Source organism: Loxodonta africana, chromosome 1 (assembly GCF_030014295.1).
Source record: "Loxodonta africana isolate mLoxAfr1 chromosome 1, mLoxAfr1.hap2, whole genome shotgun sequence".
NCBI classification, from domain to species: Eukaryota; Metazoa; Chordata; class Mammalia; order Proboscidea; family Elephantidae; genus Loxodonta; species Loxodonta africana.
The window spans coordinates 173,767,512-173,794,661 of NC_087342.1; the positions used below are offsets into that span (position 1 = coordinate 173,767,512).

The 27,150-nt window shown below is 40.6% G+C and overlaps 1 protein-coding gene across 4 annotated transcripts in view; it reads left to right on the top strand.

Moving 5' to 3' along the window:
* FIG4 (FIG4 phosphoinositide 5-phosphatase) overlaps positions 1–27,150 on the top strand; it is a 195,033-nt gene that overhangs the window by 113,834 nt on the left and 54,049 nt on the right. For all 4 annotated transcript variants that reach the window (XM_064289672.1, XM_064289653.1, XM_023542888.2 and 1 more), the window contains 5 exons: positions 5,420–5,553; positions 8,873–8,989; positions 21,261–21,306; positions 22,022–22,170; positions 23,081–23,247. In XM_064289672.1, coding sequence (XP_064145742.1) covers positions 5,420–5,553; positions 8,873–8,989; positions 21,261–21,306; positions 22,022–22,170; positions 23,081–23,247 — 613 coding nt within the window. The remainder of the gene's footprint in view (positions 1–5,419; positions 5,554–8,872; positions 8,990–21,260; positions 21,307–22,021; positions 22,171–23,080; positions 23,248–27,150) is intronic.

Genomic DNA, 27,150 nt, shown 5'->3' on the forward strand with positions numbered 1-27,150 from the left:
GCTCCATAAAGATTGCAGCCAATAAACCACTATGGGGCATCTCTGTCATGTGGGGTTACTGTGAGTCAAAAATCATCTTGACAGCACCTAACAACAGCAACAAAGGGGATTAACAAACTTTGCTCTGGCTCTGTCCAGAGGTGCGACTTGGAGATTCTTCCTCTGTGGTGCTCACTGTGTCTGAGCTGTCTGAGCCTGTGCTTTGGCCTCAGATCCCACATTGTCTCTTCCCTGGGTACCTAGGAGGATCAGTGGTATGTTTCCAAGGGAAGTGAGTGATGCAGTGTATCTGGCTCTTGATTTCCATATGTGAACTAGGTACGGGTAAAATTTCTGCCTTAGTTTCCAGGAAAGCTTGAAGAAGGAAGCAGGGAAATCAAGCTAGCCTTAGTATAGCCTACTCCCTTGACAATCTGTAAGATCTCTTCCTGGGCAAATCAATACATAGTAATAGGATCTCTAGGCAGATTCAGAAAGTGGGATACTGTTGTTGTTCCAGAATGACATGGGTGTGTGAGAAGCCCAGACAAGGTGGTAGTATTGGCCTCAAAGCTCTCTTCTTTGCCAAGGAACTGACTGGCCAACATGTCTTGTGGGAATAGGGAGACACCCAGGCCAAAGGCCTACGATGGAGGGTAGGGGAACTAGACAGTGAGTTTCATCTGCATCTGTTGCAACCTAATGATTTGAAAGAATCTAAGTCAGCAACCAAGAAGACCCTGGAAGTATAAAAAGTGAGGGTTTTCTTATATTATGATTGTAGTGGTAGCCAATGGCTGAGTAGTGTCTTGAGGCTATTCCAAGAGGTTGATTAATAATTATAACTCAGTTAATTAAAGACCAAGGAATCCCGTGTCCATTTTGTCAGCCATTTCGTGAGTAATTTTGAGAGTCCTATGTGCCAGGCAGTAATGGAACGGTTCTTTCCTTCATGGAGCTAACAGTCAAATGGAGGAGATGGTAGGTAAAGGCAGAGACACCAAGCCAGAGTAAACTGTGCTATGAGAGCTTATAGTGGGAGAGAGGTCTTCCCTGAGGAAGCTAACACCTGAAGAAAGAGGTGTTAACTAGAACAAGAGGAAAGTGAATAGTGTTCAGCTCAGAGAGAACAGCATGTACAAAGACATTGAGACAGGAGGGGGTGTTGTGGGTTTGAGGAAGAGAAGGCAGGTCTGTGTGGCTGGGGCACAGAGGATGAGGGCAAGAGAGTCTGTTGTGAGACGAGGCTGAAGAGATAGTCATGGCCTGACCGTGCAGGACCTTATAGGCTGTGATGATAAGTTTGGCCTCTATCCTGAGAGCACTTGAAAGCTGTTGAAGAGTTTCACATGGTTGAGAGGATAATGATCAGAGTTATGTTTTGAAAGAACCATCCCGACCTCAACCCAAAGAACTAATGAACTGGTACAGGGCTAAACCTGAAAAGCCAGATTAAAAAAAAAACAAACAGTTGGTGTTGAAACCCTGGTGGCGTAGTAATTAACAGTTCAGCTGCTAACCAAAAAGTCAGCAGTTTGAATCCACCAGAAGCTCCTTGGAAACTGTATGGGCAGCTCTACTCTGTCCTATGGGGTCACTATGAGTCGGAATCGACCCAACAGCAACGAGTTTGGTTTTTGGTTTATCGAGTTGATGCTTTTCAGAGTAGACTTACCCTCCATAGGGTTTTTAATGGCTCTGATCTTGCAGAAGTCGATCACCCAACCTTTCTATTGAGGTGCCTCTGAGTGGATTCAAACTACCAACCTTTTGGTTAGCAGCCCAGCTTATTAACCATTTGTACCACCCGGGGACTCCGTGTAACTAAGTACATGGGCTTAATGGAGCAGGGCGTGGTGTGTGTGTGTGTGTGTGTGTGTAATCAAGAGTATGGAAGAATATGGCCTGAAAGTGTGAGTGGAGAGATCAAAGAGGCAATCTGCTCTATTTCTTCCTTTTTGCTCTTTGGTTTATGTAATTGTCTCTTGCCAGGAGTAGACCTTGTAAGATATATCATTCAGATAGTAAATGCATCCTTTTCTAGACCTTTATTCACATTAATTCAGAAGTTTCATATTCTCCTCTCTCTCCCTGCCAACTCAGAATAATGTAAGGCAGTAGCTGGATAATCTGTGACTTTAGCCAGGTATTGAACAGTGTCTGTCGTGTATATAATTGAAAAATTAAAGTAGGAAAACTTTAATATTAAAAATTCTCATGAATACATTTTCAGTAAATATGTAGAAATTAAAGTATTCTTTGTATAGAAATAAATGATTGTTAAAACAGTAAATTACAAGGCATCACTAGAGTATAAATCTATACCTAAATTAGTGGATCTTGTTCGTGTTTTATGGAGTCCTTATGGCTTTTTGGAAACCCTGGTGGCATAGTGGTTAAGTGCTACAGCTGCTAACCAAAGGGTCAGCAGTTCGAATCTGCCAGGCGCTCCTTGGAAACTCTATGGGGCAGTTCTACTCTGTCCTATAGGGTCGCTATGAGTCGGAATCAACTCGACGGCGCTGGGTTTGGTTTTTTGCTATGGATTTTTAAAGCTATGGTTAAATGGAGATTCAGGTTTCCAATGCTTGAAATAATTCTCTACTAATTGTGCACAATTGTGCAGATTCAAACAATACTATCTGATACATGTGATTGTAAAGTGTTTTTTTCCCAGATTTCTCACGTGTATATTTATTTTTGAATATTTAAAGGTCAGTGGATTTTAAAACCGTACTTGTGTATTGTTCTGTTGGAATAAAAAGCCTGACAATAACTAGAGAATAATTTGGGGATTAAGTTGTTTAGTACAGAAAAAAAAAATTTCATTTTTGTCATTGATTATTTTATTCATAATGTTTATTCAGTTCACTTGGAAGAGGACCTTTTTAACCTGTGATTAGAGTCAAATAATGCATGTGTTTATGAAATAATACTGAATGATACTTAGCCTTTATTCTACTACCATATGAAGTTGCTGAAGTGAAGCACTTTGCTTTATTTCTTTTCTCCTCCACCCTATGTTGTACACTCCCCACCCCCACTGCAGTTGTGGAAGTTTGAGGCACAGGTTCCCATTTTGCAGCAACCCAGACACTTCCAGTGCTGCTGCCAGGTATCAACAGGGAGGCAATCTGGAACCCAGCATAGACTGTACCAAAAAAAAAAAAACCCATTGCCGTTGAGTCGATTCTGACTCATAGCGACCCTAAAGGACAGAGTAGAACTGCCCCATATGGTTTCCAAGGAGTGCCTGATGAATTCCAACTGCTGACCTTTGGTTAGCAGCCGACCTCTTAACCACTATGCCACCAGGGTTCCCATAAGCTGTACATCAGGTGTCTATAACCTAGGGGGTTACCACAAACGGCCTTTGTTGGGAGGATCTTTGAACCATTTGAAGCTGTGTGTAAATCACTTTTCATCTGGTTGTTAAAGGGGTCTGTGACCCTCAGGAGGTTCACTACTAACCAGTTCACTAACACTAATCTGCTATGGGCAATACACAAAATAAACGCTTTACATAGAGATGACCAGAGCTGGGTTAAATAGTCTTTCCTTTCCAGCTCATAAAATGTCAAATTTGATATAAGAATTGCAAAAAAATTATGTTAACAATAGCAAGGAAGAGGCAAAGAAAGTAAATGCAGGAGGTCTCCTGGGACTGTGGCAGCCTTTGGCCGTGACAGGGCCTTTACTGGAGACCTGTGTCTGGCTCAAAGGGGCAAGCTTTGCCAAGTGTGTGTAACTGGCATTGGGCATTATTAAGCAAAGCAGTTCTCATATTCACTCTGGAGCTTTGCAAAACACGTGCCTGCTCCCATCTCCAGAGGTTTTCTTACACAAAATAAACGCTTTACATAGAGATGACCAGAGCTGGGTTAAATAGTCTTTCCTTTCCAGCTCATAAAATGTCAAATTTGATATAAGAATTGCAAAAAAATTATGTTAACAATAGCTTCCCTAGTTGGAGTAAAGTGCTTTTGAGAAAAATTCCAGCTATGTAATTTGATATTCTCAGATGTAAAAATAAGCTAAAAAATTTTCATCCTGAATTGTTTCAACACTACTCTTAGTCAACTCTAAATCCATTTGATTTATTCAGGTGTATAAAATAAAATAGATACCTTTTTTTTTTTCTACGATAGTTATCTAATTAAATTCTGGCAGTTGAAAAATAATTGCCATAACTGAAAACAGAAAAGATTTATTTTCATGCCAGAGATAATGCCTTAACACCATTGCAGTATCACTATTGCTGAGTTGTTTTTCTTTGTTTCTAAGCGAAGGCCTGATCAGGGTAACAATAAAAAGAGCTAATTTTATTGAGTACTTAATATGTGCTTGATGGTCCGATAAGAACTTATGATGGTTTATCCTGTATAACCCTGACATTAATGCTGTAAGGGAGATATTGTTATTACCCATTCTATACAAGAAAAAATGAGAACTAAGGAAGTTAAGGGGACAGTGGTGGTTCAGTGATAAAATTCTCCCTTTCCATGCTAGAGACCTCTGTTCTATTCCTGGTCAATGTACCTCATGTGCAGGCGCCATCCGTCTGTCAGCAGAGGCTTATATGTTGTTATGATGCTGAACACGTTTCAACAGAGCAGACAGACTAGAAAGGAAGGCTTGGTGATCTACTTCCAAAAAATCAGCCAGTTAAAACCTTACGGATCGCAACAGCCAGATCCCGTTGTGCATGGGATCACCATGAATCGGGGACTGACTTAATGGCAGCCAACAACAGGGAGGTTAAAAACCTTGCCCAAGGCCACATGGCAGAGTCAGCTTTCCAATCCCCTAGCTTGTACTATAATACACTAGCCGCTCTGGAGTGAGAGGCAGTGTAATATCTAAGGAGGGCCAGCAGCCAAGGGGGCGGAAGGTAAGGTTTAGTTCCTTCAACTACACTGTAAAAGAAAAAACAGTACCTGCCTGGATTACCTCCCAGGGTTTTTGAGAGATGCAAATATAAAAACTATTAAAGTACTTTTTGCCATGCCAGTTTGGGGATTATTCGTCCAGACCCAGTCAATGCCCGTCTGGTCTTCAGCTGACTGGACTAGGGGTTCCCTACTTCTGGTCCTGGAGGGGGTCTCCTCTACCTGACTGGCGTGTGGAATGTGTGGGGCAGGTCTGTCTGGAATGAGCTGGGCTTCTTGATCCTACTGGGAGGTTACTGAGAAGAAATCTGATTTCCTTGAGTCTTTAAAGCTTATTATTTGTTTACTTCAATTCAATGCAGTTTTATTTCTTTGCATTTACATTAATTTTAGTAGGTAGGTTTCAAGTATATTTAAGACTTCAGTTTTTATGCCTTACCTTAGCTGAAATATAAAAATTTAAAAGCCTGTTGTTCTGATTTAAGGTGATTTAAGACATAGAAATAAGGTGATTAGAACACTCAAAATACTTTTTTTTTTTTTTAACAAAGGAACGAGAGAAAAGAAAGCATGAAAGAATTCTGAGTGAAGAACTTGTAGCTGCTGTGACGTACCTCAATCAGTTTTTGCCTCCTGAACACACCATTGTTTATATTCCTTGGGATATGGCCAAGTACACCAAAAGGTGAATAGACAGTCATATGTCTGGTTATGATACTTACCTTTTCTTGTAATGAAAATAGCAGGAAGCTTATATCTATGGTAAAGTAAAAGTTACTCTTTTCATTTCCTTCATGAGCTCGCTGAGGGGCTGTTTTGTCGCTGGTATATAATCTGAGTGCTGAATTGAATTGGCCAAACTCTTATTTTTGCCTACCACTTTGGTTGTTGTTGTTAGGTGCTGTCAAGTCAATTCCAACTTACAGCCACACTGTGTACAACAGAATGAAACACTGCCCAGTCTTGCACTATCCTCACAATCGTTGCTGTGTTTAAGCCCACTGTTGCAGCCAGTGTGTCGGTCCATCTCATTGAAGGTCTTCCTCTTTTTCACGGACCTTCTACTGTACCAAGCATGATGTCCTTCTCCAGGGACTGGTCCCTCCTGATAACTTGTCCCAAGTACGTGAGATGAAGTCTCACTGTCCTTGCCACCAAGGAGCATTCTGGCTGTACTTCCTCCAAGATAGACCTGTTTGTTCTTCTGGCAGTCCATGGTATATTAAATATTCTTCCCCAGTGCCACAATTCGAATACATCAATTCTTCTTTGGTCCTTATTCATTGTCCATCTTTCAGATGTATACAAGGCGATTAAAAATACCATGGCTTGGGTCTGCGTACCCTAGTCCTCAAAGTGACATCTTTGTTTTTTAACACCATAAAGAAGTCTTTTGCAGCAGATTTGTCCAATGCAATATGCTCTTCAGTTTCTTGACTGCTGCTTCCATGGGTGTTGATTGTGGATCCAAGTAAAATGAAATCCTTGAAAACCTCAATATCTTCTCCGTTTGTCATGATGTTGCTTATTGGACCAGTTGTGAGGATTTTAGTTTTCTTTGTGTTGAGTCATAATCCGTACTGAAGGCTGTGGGCTTTGATCTTCATTAGTAAGTGCTTCAAGTCCTCTCAGCTTTCAGCAAGCAAGGTTGTGTCATCTACGTATAGCAGGTTGTTGATAAGTCTTCTTTGAATCCTGATGCCGTGTTCTTCATATAGTACAGCTTCTCAGACTATTTGCACAGCATACAGATTGAATAAGTAAGGTGAAAGAATACACCCTGCAACACACGATTTTAAACCACATTTTATCCCCTTGTTCTGTTTGAATGACTGCCTCTTAGTCTATGTACAAGTTCTGCATGAGCACAATTAAGTGTTCTAGAATTCCCACCTTTTTTTTTTTTTTTTTCCTAATGAGGACTGTTCTCTCTTGTTCTTTAGAGAGTGGTGGGGCAGAGACTCATGCAATATGAAAACTGGAAAAATCTGTTAGAGGCCGTCCACAGCCGGCAGCAACCTAACTGCCTGAGTAATTATTTAACACTTAAGTACTTAAGTATGTACCAGGCATGGCTCTAACTGCTTTACAAGTACCAATTCACTTAAATCACCATACAGGTCTTGACAGAGTTAGCATTATTAGACCCATGTCTTCGATGAGGACACTGGGCCATGGAGAGATTAAGTCCTGAGGTCTCACAAACAGTAAGTGGCAGAGTCAGGATGGAAGTCAGTTTATGACCCCTGAGGCTAACTCCCACATGGAACTTTTGTTAAATTCTTGTTAAAAATACGTATTTCCTCACCACAGGCTTCCAGAATCAATAATCTCTCCAGGGGTAAACTGTTGAAATCTATATTCTTAGAACAGTTCCAAGTTTATTCTGATATATAGCCAGGTTTTGGAATCATTGTCAGGTGACTGCCTTCATTTTACAGATGGGGAAACTGAGGCCAGAAGGGGGAGGAGCTTTATTCACTAGTAAATGGCATATGGGGGAAAATTCTTTTTGATGAAATTCCCATTCTTCACAATGTTATACATAATTTGTTATGATCCACACAGTCAAATGCCTTTGCATAGTCAAGAAAACACAGGGAAGCATCTTTCTGGTATTGTCTATTTTCAGCCAAGATCCATCTGACATCAGCAGTGATATCCCCTATTCCATGTCCTCTTCTGAATCTGGCTTGAACTCCTGGCAGTTCCCTGTTGATATTCTACTGCCACTGCTTTTGAATTATGTTCCCCCAAATTTCACTTACGTGTGATATTATACCATTTTTAGATTCTGTTTGTGAAGTATCTAGTCCTACTCTGCTATTGTTCCTTAGAGGCATTACTTGCACTTTTTGCTATTTCTATTTTACTGTTTAATCACTTTCTCAGACACCACTTTCAGATTAGCTCATTCATTTATGGATGAGGCTGCAGTAACTCTCAACTATTTATAGTAAACGCAAACTCCTTAGTGTAATGTTAGGGCCTCGTCACCTGGCTGGCTCTAGAATGTAATAACGTTTCTTTATTCTAAGGACCACTCTGTTCCAGAAAAACTAACCTTAATGCTCTGCCCCAAATGTAGCAGCCAAGGATCTATCCCTGAGCCTTTGTTTCTGCCATTTTCCCCTCTGATGTTGATTTTCGGAAACCCTGGTGGCGTAGTGGTTAAGTGGTACGGCTGCTAACCAAAGGGTTGACAGTTCAAGTCCGCCAGGCACTCCTTGGAAACTCTATGGGGCAGTTCTACTCTGTCCTATAGGGTCGCTATGAGTCGGAATTGACTCGATGGCACTGGGTTTGGTTTTTTGGTTTATGGTGATTTTCTACATCTCTTTTAACTTTTAAGATCTGATTCAACACTCATCTCCACCAAGGAAATTTCTCTCATTAACCTTACATTGTCTTCTTACTCATTTACTACGTTTGCGTCATACAAGCGCTGGGTTTATTTTAAGGTCTCATATTTTAAAATATTACTCTGTTGTTTTGTACTTAAACCACTCTACTTTTTTCCCAGATCATTTTATGTAGTTAGATACCTGTACACACAGACACACAGACACACACACACACACTTGCCTAGAGTATTAGCTTAATTATGGGTTGGTGTCATTCTTGTTAATTTATTCTTACATTTTTTTTTCTTCCCCGGCCACTCACACTGTGCATTGTACTCTTTTCACTTACAAATCTTAGGAATACATATTGGCTTGACTGACTGAACTTTCTTGATAGTGAAAGGCTTTGGAAAAAACTGTTGCAGGGATGTAATGTGCCAAGATTAATGGTCCCCAATATTTATTAAGTTAGAAATCCTTCATGCCTTTTGCGTCAACTGTTAGTAGTGATTGATTAAACATTATTTTGTAGAAATCAATTATTATAATGTTTTCATTAATTACCAGTAGGGGATTTTTAAAACGAAGTCCCTGAACATCATCACTGTAGACTTCATTTTGCTTAGATATATCTCACTTTTCTCATTCTTCTCTCCTCAGCAAGCTGTGTAATGTTCTTGATCGGCTGAATGTGATTGCAGAAAGTGTGGTGAAGAAAACAGGTTTCTTTGTAAACCGCCCTGATTCTTACTGTAGTATTTTACGGCCAGATGAAAAGTATGTATGGTGTTTTTAAAAAGTTAATATAAATCAAGAATTTTGCTTTTAAGGATAAAGAATATTGTAACTATAAGTAGTTTGTACTGCCTGAAAGGGGAATTAGTTTGTCCTCTAGGGAGGCGAACTGCTCGTGTGATTTTGTAATGAATGTTTACTCTGAGCATGGAAATTCCTTTGGTAGTTGTCTACCTTGAGATGGAAGCTGTGAGATCTTTATCTCTGGCTTCATAGAATGAACAATACATAAAATATTTCTGTAAAGTAAAATTTTCGACAGTGAATTCTATTTTCCAGTATTAACTAGGAGCAGGAAAATTTTCCTTATAGCCTAATTGCCAACATTTTTTTATGAAAATGGTATTTATCATTGTCTTATAGTTATTTGTTCGTGAGTCTTTCTTCATTACTACTTTCTGAGCTTCTTCAGTTCAAGGATCCATGTTTTATTTACCTTTTAAGAAATCAGTATCATATATTTGCAACATTTTATATTCAGTTAACGTAATGAACTGTAATGGTAGGAACTCTATTTGTGTATATGTGAGGTCTTGGGAAGTAATTCTTTTGTTATAGTTTGTATTTCTTATGATTTGAATTTTAGGGCATCTTATTTGAAATAATTAAAATAATATTATATTAGCACTTGATAGATTACAAAACACATTTCTATTTGTTGTTATTATTGTTAGGTGCCCTTGAGTAAGTTCCAACTCACAGCAACCCTGTGTACAACAGAACGAAACACTGCATCGTCCTACGCCATTCTCATAGTTGTTTCTATATTTGAGCCCATCGTTGCAGCCACTGTGTCAGTCCATCTCATTGAGGGTCTTCCTCTTTTTCCCTGACTCTCTACCAAGCATGATGTCTTTCTCTAGGGACTGGTCGCTCCTGATAACATGTCCAAAGTGAGATGAAGTCTCACCATCCTCGCTTCTAAGGGGCATTCTGGCTGTACTTCTTCCAACACAGATTTCTTTGTTCTTCTGGCAGTCCCTGGTATATTTAATATTCTTCACTAACACCGTAATTCAAAGGTATCAATTCTTCTGTCTTCCTTATTCACTGCCAGCTTTGCATACATATGAAGCAATTGAAAATACCGTGGCTTGGGTCAGGCATACCTCAGCCTTAAAGTAATATCCTTGCTTTTTAACCCTTTTCAGAGGTTTGCCACAGATTTGGCCAATGCAGTACATTGTTTGATTTCTTAATTGCTGCCCCCATGGGTGTTGATGGTGGCTCCAAGTAAAATGAAATCTTTGACAACTTCAGTCTTTTCTCTTTTTATCATGATGTTGCTTATTGGTTCACTTGTCAGAATTTTTATTTTCTTTATGTTGAGGTGTAATCCATAGTGAAGGCTGTAATCTTTGATTTTCATCAGTAAGTGCTTCAAGTCCTCTTCTCTTTCAGCAAGCAAGGTTATGTCATCTGGATAACGCAGGTTGTTAATGTATCTTCTTCAAATCCTGATGGCACATTCTTCATCATATAGCCCAGCTTCTTTGATTATTTTCTCAGCATACAGATTGAATAAGTATGGTGTGATGTGAAGGATCACTTTTGTGTGGCCTTTTTAGCCATGTTCGATGGGACTGTGTGATAGGGTAATTGTGGCCCACCAAAAGGATTGGTCAGTTTTGCCATCCCACTGGGCTTGAAACAAGCCACCTCAGAGGCAGGAAAGAGAGGATCCCACCACCACCAAGGAGGAATATCCAGGAGCAGAAAGTGTGTCCCTTGGTCCCAGGATCCCCGGACTGAGAAACGCCTGGAACCAGGAGACCGAGAGTGAGCTGTAATCCTGAAGATGGCAGAGAAGCAGTGTCAGGAGAGATCGTGCAGTGGGCTTCCTAGCCCAAGGAGCGAGAAAGCTGAGTACCTTTGGGCAGAGACACAGGGCCAGGGAGAGGCGTGCCTGTGAGCACAGCTGGGATGAGACGGTTCTGATGGAAGAACTGTTTATTAAGCATTCCTGAACCTGAATTGTAACCTGTTACTTCCCTAATGAACCCCATAATCACGAGTATTGTCTATGAATTTTATGTGGCCATTGCAATGAATTATCGAACGCAGCAGGGATGTAGAGAGGGCTATGGGAAAGATAGTTGGTGTCAGAATTGGTAAAGATGGCAGAGAGAGGAGGTATGTCTGACCTCTGCCTCACAGGAATCAGTCTTGGGCTGTTGATCTTGATCCTCCTTCCCCTATGTGAAGAGAGAGAAGGTCAAACTCTGCCCTGATGCCATTGTTATATATGGTGAAAGGATACAAACCTGACGTACACTGTCTTAGTTATCTAGTGCTACTATAACAGAAATACCACAAGCAGATGGCTTTAACAAACAGAAGTTTATTCTCTCACAGTCTAAGAGGCTAGAAATCTGAATTCAGAGTGCCAGCTGCAGGGGAAGGCTTTCTCCCTCTGTTGGCTCTGGGGGAAGGTCCTCGTCATCAGTCTTCCCCTGGTCTAGCAACTTCTGAAGGACAGGGACCCCGGCGTCCAAAGGTCACACTCTGCTCCTGGTGCTGCTTCCTGGGTGGTATGAGGTCCCCGTGTCTCTTTGCTTGCTTCTCTCTTTTATATCTCAAAGAGATTGGCTTAAGACCACATAAACCAGAGACTACATAAGACTGAGACCAGAAGAACTAGATGGTGCCCAGCTACCTCCAGTGACTGCTCTGAAAGGGGACACAACAGTGAATCCCTGATGGAACAGGAGAACAGTGGGATGCAGATCTTAAAATCTCATATAGCGGGCGGAGCCAAGATGGCGGACTAGGCAGACACTACCTCGGATCCCTCTTACAACAAAGACATGGAAAAACAAGTGAATCGATCACATACATAACAATCTACGAACCCTGAACAACAAACACAGATTTAGAGACGGAGAACGAACTAATACGGGGAAGCAGCGATTGTTTCCAGAGCCTGGAGCCAGCGTACCAGTCAGGTATGGCACAAGCACAGAGAGCTGCTCCACCCCCCTGAACTAACCCCGGGAGGGGGACCAGCCGGTTCCACGGGCGGCGTGGGATGCAGCCGGTAGGAGAAGTCCCCGGGAGGCAGTGACTGGTCTTGGAGCAGAAAGAGCAGCGTCCGAGCCGGGGAACCGTCCCGCAGGGATTTGGACTGGACGCAGGTACGCCATAAACATGGAGAGTTGCTCCACCCCCCTGAACTAACCCTGGGAAGGGGCCCAGCCGGGTCGCGCGGGCGGCGTGGGACGCAGCCGGTAGGAGAAGTCCCTGGGAGGCAGCGACTGGTATTGGAGCGGGGAGAACAGCGTCCCAGCCAGGACACTCGGTCACGGCACAAGCACGGGGACCTGCTCCACCCATCTGAACTAACCCCGGGAGGAGGCCCAACTGGTTCTCGGAGACGGCACGGCAACGCGGCTGGAGGGACGAGAAGTCCCCGGGAGGCAGTGACTGATTTCGGAGTCGAGAGTTCACCGTCCCAGTAGGGGAGCCTTGACGCTGGGCGTGGGGCTGGAAGCGGAGGATCTGACCGTGACTCCAGCGGGCCAGACCCCCCGGGGGCAATCTCCACACAGCCAGCACACATAGGCGACGCGCCCCGCGGGAATCTCAGATATAATAGTCATTCCAAGCAAGACAAGCAACTCTGGCTATATTCTGAGGTGCTACTCTCCTATCTCTCTGTTCCCTCCCGCACCCTCCCCAGGCAGCTTCATTAACATCTGAATAGCCTGAGCCAGAGGGAGAACTCTGATAGGGATCTGACTGCATTTTTTTTTAGCGGATTTTCTGGAAAAACTAGTTTCCCAGTGATGGCTCGGAGACAACAATCCATATCAAACCACTTAAAGAAGCAGACCATGACAGCTTCTCCAACCCCCCAAACAAAAGAATCAAAATCTTTCCCAAATGAAGATACAATCTTGGAATTATCAGATACAGAATATAAAAAACTACTTTACAGAATGCTTAATGATATCACAAATGAAATTAGGATAACTGCAGAAAAAGCCAAGGAACACACTGATAAAACTGTTGAAGAACTCAAAAAGATTATTCAAGAACATACTGGAAAAATTAATAAGTTGCAAGAATCCATAGAGAGACAACATGTAGAAATCCCAAAGATTAACAATAAAATAACAGAATTAGACAACGCAATAGGAAGTCAGAGGAGCAGACTCGAGCAATTAGAATGCAGACTGGGACATCTGGAAGACCAGGGAATCGACACCATCATAGCTGAAAAAAAATCAGATAAAAGAATTAAAAAAAAATGAAGAAACCCTAAGAATTATGTGGGACTCTATCAAGAAGGATAACCTGCGGGTGATTGGAGTCCCAGAACAGGGAGGGGGGACAGAAAACACAGAGAAAATAGTTGAAGAACTCCTGACAGAAAACTTCCCTGACATCATGAAAGACGAAAGGATATCTTTCCAAGATGCTCATCGAACCCCATTTAAGATTGATACAAAAAGAAATACACCAAGACATATTATCATCAAACTCACCAAAACCAAAGATAAACAGAAAATTTTAAAAGCAGCCAGGGAGAAAAGAAAGGTTTCCTTCAAGGGAGAATCAATAAGAATATGTTGTGACTACTCAGCAGAAACCATGCAGGCAAGAAGGGAATGGGATGACATATACAGAACACTGAAGGAGAAAAACTGCCAGCCAAGGATCATATATCCAGCAAAACTCTCTCTGAAATATGAAGGTGAAATTAAGATATTTACAGACAAACACAAGTTTAGAGAATTTGCAAAAACCAAACCAAAGCTACAAGAAATACTAAAGGATATTGTTTGGTCAGAGAACCAATAATATCAGATATCAGCACAACACAAGGTCACAAAACAGAATGTCCTGATATCAACTCAAATAGGGAAATCACAAAAACAAACAAATTAAGATTAATTAAAAAAAAAATACACATAACAGGGAATCATGGAAGTCAATAGGTAAAAGATCACAATAATCAAAAAGAGGGACTAAATACAGGAGGCATTGAACTGCCATATGGAGAGTGATACAAGGCGATATAGAACAATACAAGTTAGGTTTTTACTTAGAAAAATAGGGGTAAATAATAAGGTAACCACAAAAAGGTATAACAACTCTATAACTCAAGATAAAAACCAAGAAAAACGTAACGACTCAACTAACATAAAGTCAAGCACTATGAAAATGAGGATCTCACAATTTACTAAGAAAAACGCCTCAGCACAAAAAAGTATGTGGAAGAATGAAATTGTCAACAACACACATAAAAAGGCATCAAAATGACAGCACTAAAAACTTATTTATCTATAATTACCCTGAATGTAAATGGACTAAATGCACCAATAAAGAGACAGAGAGTCACAGACTGGATAAAGAAACACGATCCATCTATATGCTGCCTACAAGAGACACACCTTAGACTTAGAGACACAAACAAACTAAAACTCAAAGGATGGAAAAAAGTATATCAAGCAAACAATAAGCAAAAAAGAAGAGGAGTAGCAATATTAATTTCTGACAAAATAGACTTTAGACTTAAATCCACCACAAAGGATAAAGAAGGACACTATATAATGATGAAAGGGACAATTGATCAGGAAGACATAACCATATTAAATATTTATGCACCCAATGACAGGGCTGCAAGATACATAAATCAAATTTTAACAGAATTGAAAAGCGAGATAGATACCTCCACAATTATAGTAGGAGACTTCAACACACCACTTTCGGAGAAGGACAGGACATCCAGTAAGAAGCTCAATAGAGACACGGAAGATCTAATTACAACAATCAACCAACTTGACCTCATTGACTTATACAGAACTCTCCACCCAACTGCTGCAAAATATACTTTTTTTTCTAGCGCACATGGAACATTCTCTAGAATAGACCACATATTAGGTCATAAAACAAACCTTTGCAGAGTCCAAAACATCGAACTATTAAAGAGCATCTTCTCAGACCACAAGGCAATAAAACTAGAGATCAATAACAGAAAAACTAGGGAAAAGAAATCAAATACTTGGAAAATGAACAACACCCTCCTGAAAAAAGACTGGGTTATAGAAGACATCAAGGAGGGAATAAGGAAATTCATAGAAAGCAACGAGAATGAAAATACTTCCTATCAAAACCTCTGGGACACAGCAAAAGCAGTGCTCAGAGGCCAATTTATATCGATAAATGCACACATACAAAAAGAAGAAAGAGCCAAAAGCAGAGAACTGTCCCTACAACTTGAACAAATAGAAACTGAGCAACAAAAGAATCCATCAGGCACCAGAAGAAAACAAATAATAAAAATGAGAGCTGAACTAAATGAATTAGAGAACAGAAAAACAACTGAAAGAATTAACAAAGCCAAAAGCTGGTTCTTTGAAAAAATTAACAAAATTGATAAACCATTGGCTAGACTGACTAAAGAAATACAGGAAAGGAAACAAATAACCCGAATAAGAAATGAGAAGGACCACATCACAACAGAACCAAATGAAATTAAAAGAATCATTTCAGATTATTATGAAAAATTGTACTCTAACAAATTTGCAAACCTAGAAGAAATGGATGAATTCCTGGAAAAACACTACCTACCTAAACTAACACATTCAGAAGTAGAACAATTAAATAGACCCATAACAAAAAAAGAGATTGAAACGGTAATCAAAAAACTCCCAACAAAAAAAGCCCTGGCCCGGACGGCTTCACTGCAGAGTTCTACCAAACTTTCAGAGAAGAGTTAACACCACTACTACTAAAGGTATTCCAAAGCATAGAAAATGACGGAATACTACCCAACTCATTCTATGAAGCCACCATCTCCCTGATACCAAAACCAGGTAAAGACATTACAAAAAAAGAAAATTATAGACCTATATCCCTCATGAACATAGATGCAAAAATCCTCAACAAAATTCTAGCCAATAGAATCCAACAACACATCAAAAAAATAATTCACCCTGATCAAGTGGGATTTATACCAGGTATGCAAGGCTGGTTTAATATCAGAAAAACCATTAATGTAATCCATCACATAAATAAAACAAAAGACAAAAACCACATGATCTTATCAATTGATGCAGAAAAGGCATTTGACAAAGTCCAACACCCATTCATGATAAAAACTCTTACCAAAATAGGAATTGAAGGAAAATTCCTCAACATAATAAAGGGCATCTATGCAAAGCCAACAGCCAATATCACTCTAAATGGAGAGAACCTGAAAGCATTTCCCTTGAGAACGGGAACCAGACAAGGATGCCCTTTATCACCGCTCTTATTCAACATCATGTTGGAAGTCTTAGCCAGGGCAATCAGGCTAGACAAAGAAATAAAAGGTATCCGGATTGGCAAGGAAGAAGTAAAGTTACCACTATTTGCAGATGACATGATTATATACACAGAGAACCCTAAGGAATCCTCCAGAAAACTACTGAAACTAATAGAAGAGTTTGGCAGAGTCTCAGGTTATAAAATAAACATACAAAAATCACTTGGATTCCTCTACATCAACAAAAAGAACACCGAAGAGGAAATAGCCAAATCAATACCATTCACAGTAGCCCCCAAGAAGATAAGATACTTAGGAATAAATCTTACCAAGGATGTAAAAGACCTATACAAAGAAAACTACAAAGCTCTACTACAAGAAATTCAAAAGGACATACTTAAGTGGAAAAACATACCCTGCTCATGGATAGGAAGACTTAACATAGTAAAAATGTCTATTCTACCAAAAGCCATCTATACATTTAACGCACTTCCGATCCAAATTCCAGTGTCATATTTTAAGGGGATAGAGAAACAAATCACCAATTTCATATGGAAGGGAAAGAAGCCCCGGATAAGCAACGCACTACTGAAAAAGAAGAAGAAAGTGGGAGGCCTCACCTTACCTGACTTCAGAACCTATTATACAGCCACAGTAGTCAAAACAGCCTGGTATTGGTACAACAACAGACACATAGACCAATGGAACAGAATTAAGAACCCAGACATAGATCCATCCACGTATGAGCAGCTGATATTTGACAAAGGACCAGTGTCAATTAACTGGGGAAAAGATAGCCTTTTTAACAAATGGTGCTGGCATAACTGGATATCTATTTGCAAAAAAATGAAACAGGACCCATACCTCACACCATGCACAAAAACTAACTCCAAGTGGATCAAAGACCTAAACATAAAGACTAAAACGATAAAGATCATGGAAGAAAAAATTGGGACAACCCTAGGAGCCCTAATACAAGGTATAAACAGAATACAAAACATTACCAAAAATGATGAAGAGAAACCCGATAACTGGGAGCTCCTAAAAATCAAACACCTATGCTCATCTAAAGACTTCACCAAAAGAGTAAAAAGACCACCTACAGACTGGGAAAGAATTTTCAGCTATGACATCTCAGACCAGCGCCTGATCTCTAAAATCTACATGATTCTGTCAAAACTCAACCACAAAAAGACAAACAACCCAATCAAGAAGTGGGCAAAGGATATGAACATACATTTCACTAAAGAAGATATTCAGGCAGCCAACAGATACATGAGAAAATGCTCTCGATCATTAGGCATTAGAGAAATGCAAATTAAAACTACGATGAGATTCCATCTCACACCAGCAAGGCTGGCATTAATCCAAAAAACACAAAATAATAAATGTTGGAGAGGCTGCGGAGAGATTGGAACTCTGATACACTGCTGGTGGGAATGTAAAATGGTACAACCACTTTGGAAATCTATCTGGCGTTATCTTAAACAGTTAGAAATAGAACTACCATACAACCCAGAAATCCCACTCCTAGGAATATACCCTAGAGATACAAGAGCCTTCATACAAACAGATACAGGCACACCCATGTTTATTGCAGCTCTGTTTACAATAGCAAAAAGCTGGAAGCAACCAAGGTGTCCATCAACGGATGAATGGGTAAATAAATTGTGGTATATTCACACAATGGAATACTACGCATCGATAAAGAACAGTGACGAATCTGTGAAACATTTCATAACATGGAGGAACCTGGAAGGCATTATGCTGAGCGAAATGAGTCAGAGGCAAAAGGACAAATATTGTATAAGACCACTATTATAAGATCTTGAGAAATAGTAAACCTGAGAAGAACACATACTTTTGTGGTTACGAGGGGGGGAGGGAGGGGGGGGAGAGGGTTTTTTTATTGATTAATCAGTAGATAAGAACTGCTTTAGGTGAAGGGAAAGACAACACTCAATACATGGAAGGTCAGCTCAATTGGACTGGACCAAAAGCAAAGAAGTTTCCAGGATAAAATGAATGCTTCAAAGGTCAGCGGAGCAAGTGCGGGGGTCTGGGGAACATGGTTTGCGGGGACTTCTAAGTCAATTGGCAAAATAATTCTATTATGAAATCATTCTGCATCCCACTTTGAAATGTGGCCTCTGGGGTATTAAATACTAACAAGCGGCCATCTAAGATGCAGCAATTGGTCTCAACCCACCTGGAGCAAAGGAAAATGAAGAACACCAAGGCTACACGACAACTAAGAGCCCAAGAGACAGAAAGGGCCACATGAACCAGAGACCTACATCATCCTGAGACCAGAAGAACTAGTTGGTGCCTGGCCACAATCGATGACTGCCCTGACAGGGAGGACAGCAGAGGACCCCTGAGGGAACAGGAGATCAGTGGGATGCAGACCCCAAATTCTCATAAAAAGACCAAACTTAATGGTCTTACTGAGACTGGAGGAATCCCGGCGGCCATGCTCCCCAGACCTTCAGTTGACACAGGACAGGAACCATCCCCAAAGACAACTCATCAGACATGAAAGGGACTGGTCAGTGGGTGGGAGAGAGACGCTGATGAAGAGTGAGCTAATTATATCAGGTGGACACTTGAGATTGTGTTGGCAACTCTTGTCTGGCGGGGGGATGGGAGGATAGAGAGAGAGGGAAGCCGGCAAAATTGTCAGGAAAGGAAAGACTGAAAGGCCTGACTCAAGAGGGGGAGAGCAAGTGGGAGTAGGGAGTGAGATGTATGTAAACTTATATGTGACAGACTGATTGGATTTGTAAACGTTCACTTGAAGCTTAATAAAAGTTATTAAAAAAAAAAAAATCTCATATAAAGACCAGACTTACTGATCTGAACGAGACTGGAGGGACCCTGGAGGTCATGGTCCCCAGACCCTCTGTTAGCCCAAGACTGGAACCATTCCCGAAGCCAACTCTTCAGACAGGGATTGAACTAGACTATAAGACTGAAAATGATACTGGTGAGGCATGAGCTTCTTGGCTCAAGTAGACCCTATGTGGGCAGCTCCTGTCTGGATGTGAGATGAGAAGCCAGAGGGGGACAGGAGCTGGCTGAATGGACATGGAGAATACAGAGTGGAGAGGAGGAGTCTGCTGTCTTATTAGGGGGAGAACAGCTAGGAGAACATAGCAAGGCGTGTATAAGTTTTTGTATGAGAGAGTGACTTGATTTGTAAACTTTCATTTAAAGCACAATAAAAAAAAAAAGTGCTGTCGGTGTTTAGATCGGGATTGTATTATAACTATAGATCGTTTTCAGTAGAATTGACATTTTCCAAATGTTCAGTCTTCCTTTCCATGAGCATGGTATGTTTTCCCATTTATTTAGGTCTCTTCTAGTTTCTTGCAGCAGTGTTTTGTACTTTTCTTTGCATAGATCTTTTACGTACCTGGTTAGATTTATTCCTAAGTATTTTATCTCTTGGAAAGGCCCAAGTATTTGTATTTTGGATTCCATATCAGGCAGTTCCACTACCTTTTTTTCTACCAAAAGATCACTTGAATCTTTAGTTTGGTCACATAGTGGAGTTATCTTGTCCTGCCTTTTTATATGTGTTGATACTGTCTGCTGTCTTCAAGACATTAAGATATTCTTTTCTTTATTTACTGATTGTATATTTGTTTGTTTCATGTTGCTGTTTTGGTTTGTTTTGATATGTGGGGGTGAGTGGGCCAGGCGTGCTTTGCTGCTTACTCGTGTGTGGGCATGATAGCTCTAACAACCTTGACCACGTAGGCAGGGTGTGTCCACTTTGCTGAGCACTGGTTTTGCAAGGTGGCTGAGGGTGGACTTGGTGTGCGCTATCTGCATTCTGGTGTTGGAGCATTCACAGCCCCTCACCAATGAGGTGAGTGTGTTGGATAGGGAGTGATATGGGCTCATGTTCCACCAATCAGCAGCTGGTTGAGTGGCGGGGTGGGAGGGGCAGTGCAGGCCCAGTATAATTGAGGGCCTGTGCTCTGGGGATGCCCTTGCTGTGGTGGCACAGTGGGGGCCAGAGAGAAAGAGTGTGGCGCAGTGGGCTAGGTAGAGTGGAGAAAGAAAAGAGACAGAAAGAAGAAGAGGTAGCCCATGGGTAGAGGTGGGGCAGATCTGAGGGCTGGTGGGAAGGGAGGGGAGTTGGCTTATGTGGCTAGGTGAGAGGGGGAAAGGAAAAAAAATAAAATAAATGGTGGCATGGCAGGGCCCGGTGGTTGGGGGCAGAGTGGACCCAGTCCAACAGCAGGTTGGTGTGCTGGTGACGGTCTATTCACGCTGTTGCAGCAGGGGCTGGCAGGAAGCAGGGGACATGCCTGCAGGGCTAGGTGGGAGGGAGAAAGAAAAGTAAGTAAGGAATAAGATTTTACAAAATGGCAGTGCACTGAGAGCCAGTGAGTGGCGGTGGCAGACCCAAGGTCTGGTGGGAAGGGAGAGGAGGTAGCATATGGGGCTAGGTCTAAGTGGGAAAGAAAAGACAGAAAATAAAAAAGATTGTGGTGCAGTGGGATCCGGTGGGTAGGGGTGGGTTGCTGGCTCTCTAGCTGAGGCAGTGCAGCACGATCCTGGGCTGTCTTTGAGGAGAGTATGGATTGCATTCCATCTTGATTATCCACATACTCACTCGCCTGAAAGAATGAAAGTAAGCAGAATCAGAAGAAGTCCCTGGATGGTGGAAATGGTTAAGTGCTCAACTAGTAGCCAAAAGGTTGGTGGTTTAAATCCACCCAGAGGTCACTCAGAAGATAGACCTAATGACCTGCTCCCGAAAGGTCACAGTCTTAAAAACCCTATGGAGCACAATTCTACTCTGCACACATGGGGTCACCGTGAGTCCAAAATTGACTCAACGGGAACGAGCAACAACAAGCAAAATCGGCTGATTTCTTCGGGTACATTCAGCTCTACTACTTTGATTACAGAATTCTTAACAAAGTAAGAGTTAGAATATAGAATATGCCATTAAATTTGTTTTTAAGTATCTGTTTTTAAACACAGGTGGAATGAACTAGGAGGATGTGTGATTCCCACTGGTCGCCGACAGGTATAGAAAATATTGTCTTGATAGTTAATAGAATCTGTATCCACAAGGTATAAGGTTTTCTGACAGCAATCATGGAGAAAGATGCATCTTATTTAATGCAAAATTAATCAATTGGGAATGATTTTTAAAGGTCTTACTGCTGGAGTTTAACTCATATAGAAGGGCATGTAGCTGAAATAATTTGGCCCATGGATTTTTTTCTACATATTAAATCTTGTTAGAAAGAGAAACACAAACAGAAATGTGAAAAGAATGGATTGAAGTGACTTTGGAGAGCAAGCCCAGTATATTCACTACATATATTAAGTATGCTTTAAGAATGATCAGACTTCAACCACTGATTTCTTGATTGGTATAGTAAAGGAGATATATCAGGGGAAAAAGCACATATTTGATTAATTGGTACATGTGGAGAATCGCTACTTCTTTTATCTTGTTAAATGAAAGGAAATTTCAATTACAGACCAGAAGATTTAATGATGCTGTTGTAGCAATGTTAAGTGAGCAGCCAGTATGACCTTTTACAATCTGAGAAGTGTTCTTCATTATTTTGACCTTTAACTTTATATAAGATGCAATAATTAATATTTGTTTAGGAATAATTCCTTGTCACAGTCTTTCCCTTGCTTTTTAAAGAGAACAAATCTGAAGTAGTGTGGAAGCAGTTGTGGTTATTGAGTATAATAACTGAAAATCTTAAGGTATTTCTATTTAGACTGGCGTTCTTCGAACCAACTGTGTGGACTGTTTGGATCGCACCAACACAGCGCAATTTATGGTGGGAAAATGTGCTTTAGCTTACCAGCTATATTCCTTGGGATTGATTGACAAACCTAATCTACAGTTTGATACAGATGCGGTTAGGTAAGCCTTGTTTTCTGCCTTATGATTGTTGGTAATGACAGAAAGCAAACCTAGTTAATAATAAGGACTTTTAGGAAATTATGTTTCTACTTTTAGCTTTTCAAAAAATGATGTTGCTAGCAGACATTATTCAAATTAATGATGTAGTAAATATTTCTATTAAAGATTTTTGTGTTATTTTCATGGTGCTTAGACAAATTTTTCTTTTTAACCATCCAAACTGATTAAAAATAAGTAACATGTCTTCATACATTTTGAATTAAAAATATAAGACTTATAAAAGGTTTTTATTAAGAATTACATGTTCTTCACTGTCTGTCGGATCCATGACATTGAATGAGGTACTATTTCTTGAAAATACAATGATGGCTGTTGTTGGTCATCTGGGGTTATCACAAAGGCTCGGTCAAGGAAAGTGATCCGCTTTTAAATGGCCTGATCTACAGATACTACTGTCCTGAAAGCCTTAACAGGTTGGAAAAAGCCCAAGTTGCGAACATGTACATGTTTCTGAGAAGGAATGTGGTTTATCTATCTGTGACAAGAGCATGTCCTTTTTTCAAAGGCAATTCAGAGAGAACAGAAAATTCTGTCATGGGATTTGAATTGATCTGGCAGCCTGCAGAAAGTTAGAACTCTTATTATGGTTAGAAACAGCATTGTCTGGCTTTGGTGGATCATGTTGCTGGTGCTCTTGCTTCCTTTTTAGTCTTTTTTGTGACTATTGCCCATTGGAATATTACTATCAAATATAACACGTGTTTCATTTGCTTTTATCTTCAAGATGTTGAAGATTCTACTTAAAAGGTTCAAAACTCAAAGTAAAAGATGTATTTTGAGCGTGAGTTGGGTGAATAATGGTACAATAATTTTGCTAAAACTCTTTAATGTGAATTTTCCTTTTGCTTAGGTTATTTGAGGAACTTTATGAAGACCATGGAGATACCTTATCCCTTCAGTATGGTGGTTCTCAACTTGTTCATCGTGTGAAAACCTACAGAAAGATAGCTCCGTGGACCCAGCACTCGAAGGACATCATGCAGACCCTGTCTAGATATTACAGCAATGCTTTTTCAGGTAATTCTGGAGTAATAGATATTTTTAAAGCTTACCCTCATGCGTAGTTTTCTTCTTACATGTGTACGTTCCCTAGCTATCTGGCTAAGTAAAATCAATATTAAATCTTTAAAAGTTTAAGTAGAACACAGTTCATCACTTAGAAGGTGCTCAATAAATATTCCTTTAATAAGTGAATGAATAAACATTCTGTATTTTAAACAGGGCACTTTTGCCAAATGCAAAATGATTTGATTCCTTGACTTCTGTCTCCTTCTATATTTCTGCTTGCAGAACGTACATAAATGTGTTTGAGGATGTTGAATAATTTTTTTCTTAAATAGGTTTCATAGTTTTGACATTTTCTAGAAATGTGAATATTACTGATTTTTAAAATGTCAGCTATAAACAAATAGTAACATTAGCACTAAATTATGTTGTTTCCTTATTTTGTGACTTTTGACTACTAAGTATAACAGAATGTTAAAATTGCGCATTTCCTGCCTCCATTCTGACTGAATTGCCAATACAGGAGACATCACAGTCCAAAGTGTTGGTGAGACAAAACCCCATGCACAGAATTTGCTGAGGAAGTGTTCAGCAATCGATTCCATGAGTCTTGGGAGCCCTGAAACAGATGAAGGATAAAAAAAGTTTAGGGAGTGTAGAAAAGAAAAGACTGGTAAAGAGAGTCTTGGAGTAAACTGTTGCCACGTAGTGACTTTCACTCACCCCTACTTCTTCACTTCAAGCCTAGAGAGAGAAATTCAGTGGGACTCTAGGAGAGCTCAATATGGTGTCCTGCCGTTGGACGAACCCCGGTGAGACTGAGGAGAGTGCTACTGTGTTGGGAGCAGCCTGCACTCCCAAAGGATGCATTACCAGATCTGGTCACTTACTGGAGACCAGCTCTGAGCCTCATGGAGGAGGGTGCTGGCATGGGGTTGGTCTGGGTCCTGTCCAGTAAGGCCCCTTGAGGGACCCAGCAGCAACAATCAGGAGGTGAACACTAGATTCCTAAGGAGCTAAGGAAGGAGTTGTAAGAAACTACCTGGAATAAAGAAATACATCAGCCCACATAGAGGGAACTGCAAGAGAGAGTCTTCCTAGTGATGGGACCCTCTGAAGAGTCCAGAAAACATCCACAAAGGAATTAGCTTTCAACATTTTCCAGGCCCAGAGAGAACGCAAAGCCACTTGCTATGCTACTGTAACAAATTACCACAAACTTTGCAGCTTACAACACACACATTCATTATCTCACACTTTCTGTAGTTTAGAAATCCAGGATGGGTCCTCTACTTAAGGTCTCGCAAGGCTGCAGTCCAGGTGTCAGCCAGGGCTAGGTTCTTATCTGGAGGCTCAAATAGGAAAGAACCTGCTTCTTCGCTCAAGTGGTTATTGGCAGAATTCAATTCGTTTTAGTCGTTGGACTCATGGTAGCCTTCTTCTTCAAAACCGGCAACAGAAAGACAGAAGGAGACCCTAGCGTGAGTCTACTAGAAAAACAGAGTCTTATATAAAGTATTGTAATCACAGAAGGGATATCCTGTTGCCTTTGCTACATTCTGTCATTTAGAAGCAGATCGCAAGTCCTACCCACAATCAAGGGGAAGGGATTACAAAGATGTGAACACCAGGAAGTGGGATCGTGGGGCCACCTTACAGTCTACCACATCAAGTAAGATCCTCCCTGTTCATACACTTTGGAGGAGCCAGAAACTGGAACCTCAGAGTCATGGGAGAGACATGCCAGACAAACCTAGAGGCCCTGTTTGGTATGGCTACTGTTTACATCGCTGTTATGCATTGAATTGTTTCTCCCAAAAATATGTGTCGACTTGGCTAGGCCATGATTCCCAATATTGTGTGGTTGTCCACCATTTTGTGATCTGAGGTTATTTTCCTATGTGTTGTAAATCCTAACCTTTATGATAGTGATGAGGCTGGACACAATCTACAGGATTAGGTTGTATCCTGAGTCGATCTCTCTTGAGATATAAAAGAAAGAAGTGAGCAGAGAGGATGGTGACTTCATACCACCAAGAAAGAAGCACAAAGAGTGGAGCATGTCCTTTGGATCCAGGGTCCCTGTGATGATCTTGAAGACCAGGGGAAGATTGATAACAACGAACTTCCCCCAGTGCCCACAGAGAGAGAAGGCCTTCCTCAGGAGCTAGTGCCCTGAATTCAGACTCATAGGCTCCTAAACTATGAGAGAATAAACTTTTGTTTGTTAAAGCCATCCGTTTGTGGTATTCCTGTTATAGCAGCACTAGATACCTAAGACACTCACCATCCTGCCATTCATGGCATTCTCACTCTGTGCTTCTACTCTTCAGGTACACTGACTTTCTCACAGTTTCTGGAATAAGTTCTCTTGCTGCAATCTTCTAGTTAATTCCTGGCCAGCCTTTAGAGCTTGCCCAACTTTTACATCCTCAGGGAGGGTCCTCCAGTTTTCCTCTAAAAGCATTTGTGCCTTTCCTTTGTGGCAGCAATCACAATTGTAATTAAACCACAGTTAGTTGTGTTGTGTGTCTATCCATTCTGCCCCCTCCTCTAACCATGAGACTGAGAGTTTTGTGAGCAACGTGTTCACCACCGTGTTCCTAGTGCTTTGATCAGGGCAAGTAAATATTTGTAGAATTAATGAATAAATATGCTCAGTTAATATATTATCCATGCTTCCCTTTTTCCTCAATTAAAAAATTGTTAAGGAGTAAGTGTTTCAGTCTACTAGCATATAGTCTATGAGTAATGCTTTAAAAAAAAAATTTTAGACTGCTTAAATTTGGAATTCACTGAGAATTATGTCTGTGTTACTCTAGGTAAACTAAATGCATAGTAAAATCAGAGTCTACTACTATAGACCTTAGGAGTGTTTAGATATTCGCCTTTATGCTTGACTCTTTAAACTGGGCTTTGGAACTTAGAAAAATCCAAGTATGTTAATCTAAGCAAAAATTGTTGCTGTTGCTGGCTGCTGTCGAAGCCAAAATTAAGAGTTAGGAAAATAGAATTTGAAATTCATTCCAGAGGCATAAGCTCAAATTCTAGATTTCTAAAGTAAAAATATCCAAGTATTCCCGTCACCCTTTATTATACCTATTGCTGTGGTTCCCAGTGGAGAGAGTGGTATGTATTAATGTATTCTTATTGGGTTCATTCACCTCATATGTATGAAAAAGCTGGACAATGAAAAAGAAAGAAGAAGAATTGATACATTTGAACTGTGGTGTTGGTGAAGGATATTGAACATACCGTGAACTGCCAGAAGAAATGCAAACAGAGAATCAGAATGTTCCTTAGAAGTGAGGATGGTGAGACTTTGGCTCACTTACTTTGGACACATTAAAAAAAACCAGACCCGTTGCTGTCGAGTTTGTTTTGACTCATAGCAACCTTATAGGAAAGATCAGTCACTAGAAAAGGACATCATGGCTGGTAAAGTAGAGGGTCAGCAAAAATGAGGAAAATGCTTAATGAGATGGATTGACCTCGTTGAGCCAAAGCATTGGACTCAAATGTAGCAACAGTCGTGAAGATGGCACAGGACTGGGTAACAGTTCCTTCTGTTCTCCATAAGGTCGCTATGTGTCAGAGCCAACTCGACAGCACCTAACAACAGTCGGGTGTCATGTTTGTTGAAAGTAGTTGATGACTATTAATAGTTAAAAACACTAAAACTTATAAATGCTTCCACTTGTTTTTAAAATTAGAATGGTTTTCAGGTTATCTCTCCAGTGGCATTCCACTTGGAATAATAGGTCATGTGACTAAAAGTACATATCGCTCTAGGTATACTCTTGGCAGTATGTGTCACCATGAAGTATTGAGAAGCATCCCATCATCTGCTTCTCTCTTGTTATCATTATCCCCATAATGATAACATCTGGAAGCTCGAATAGGAAAGAACCTGGT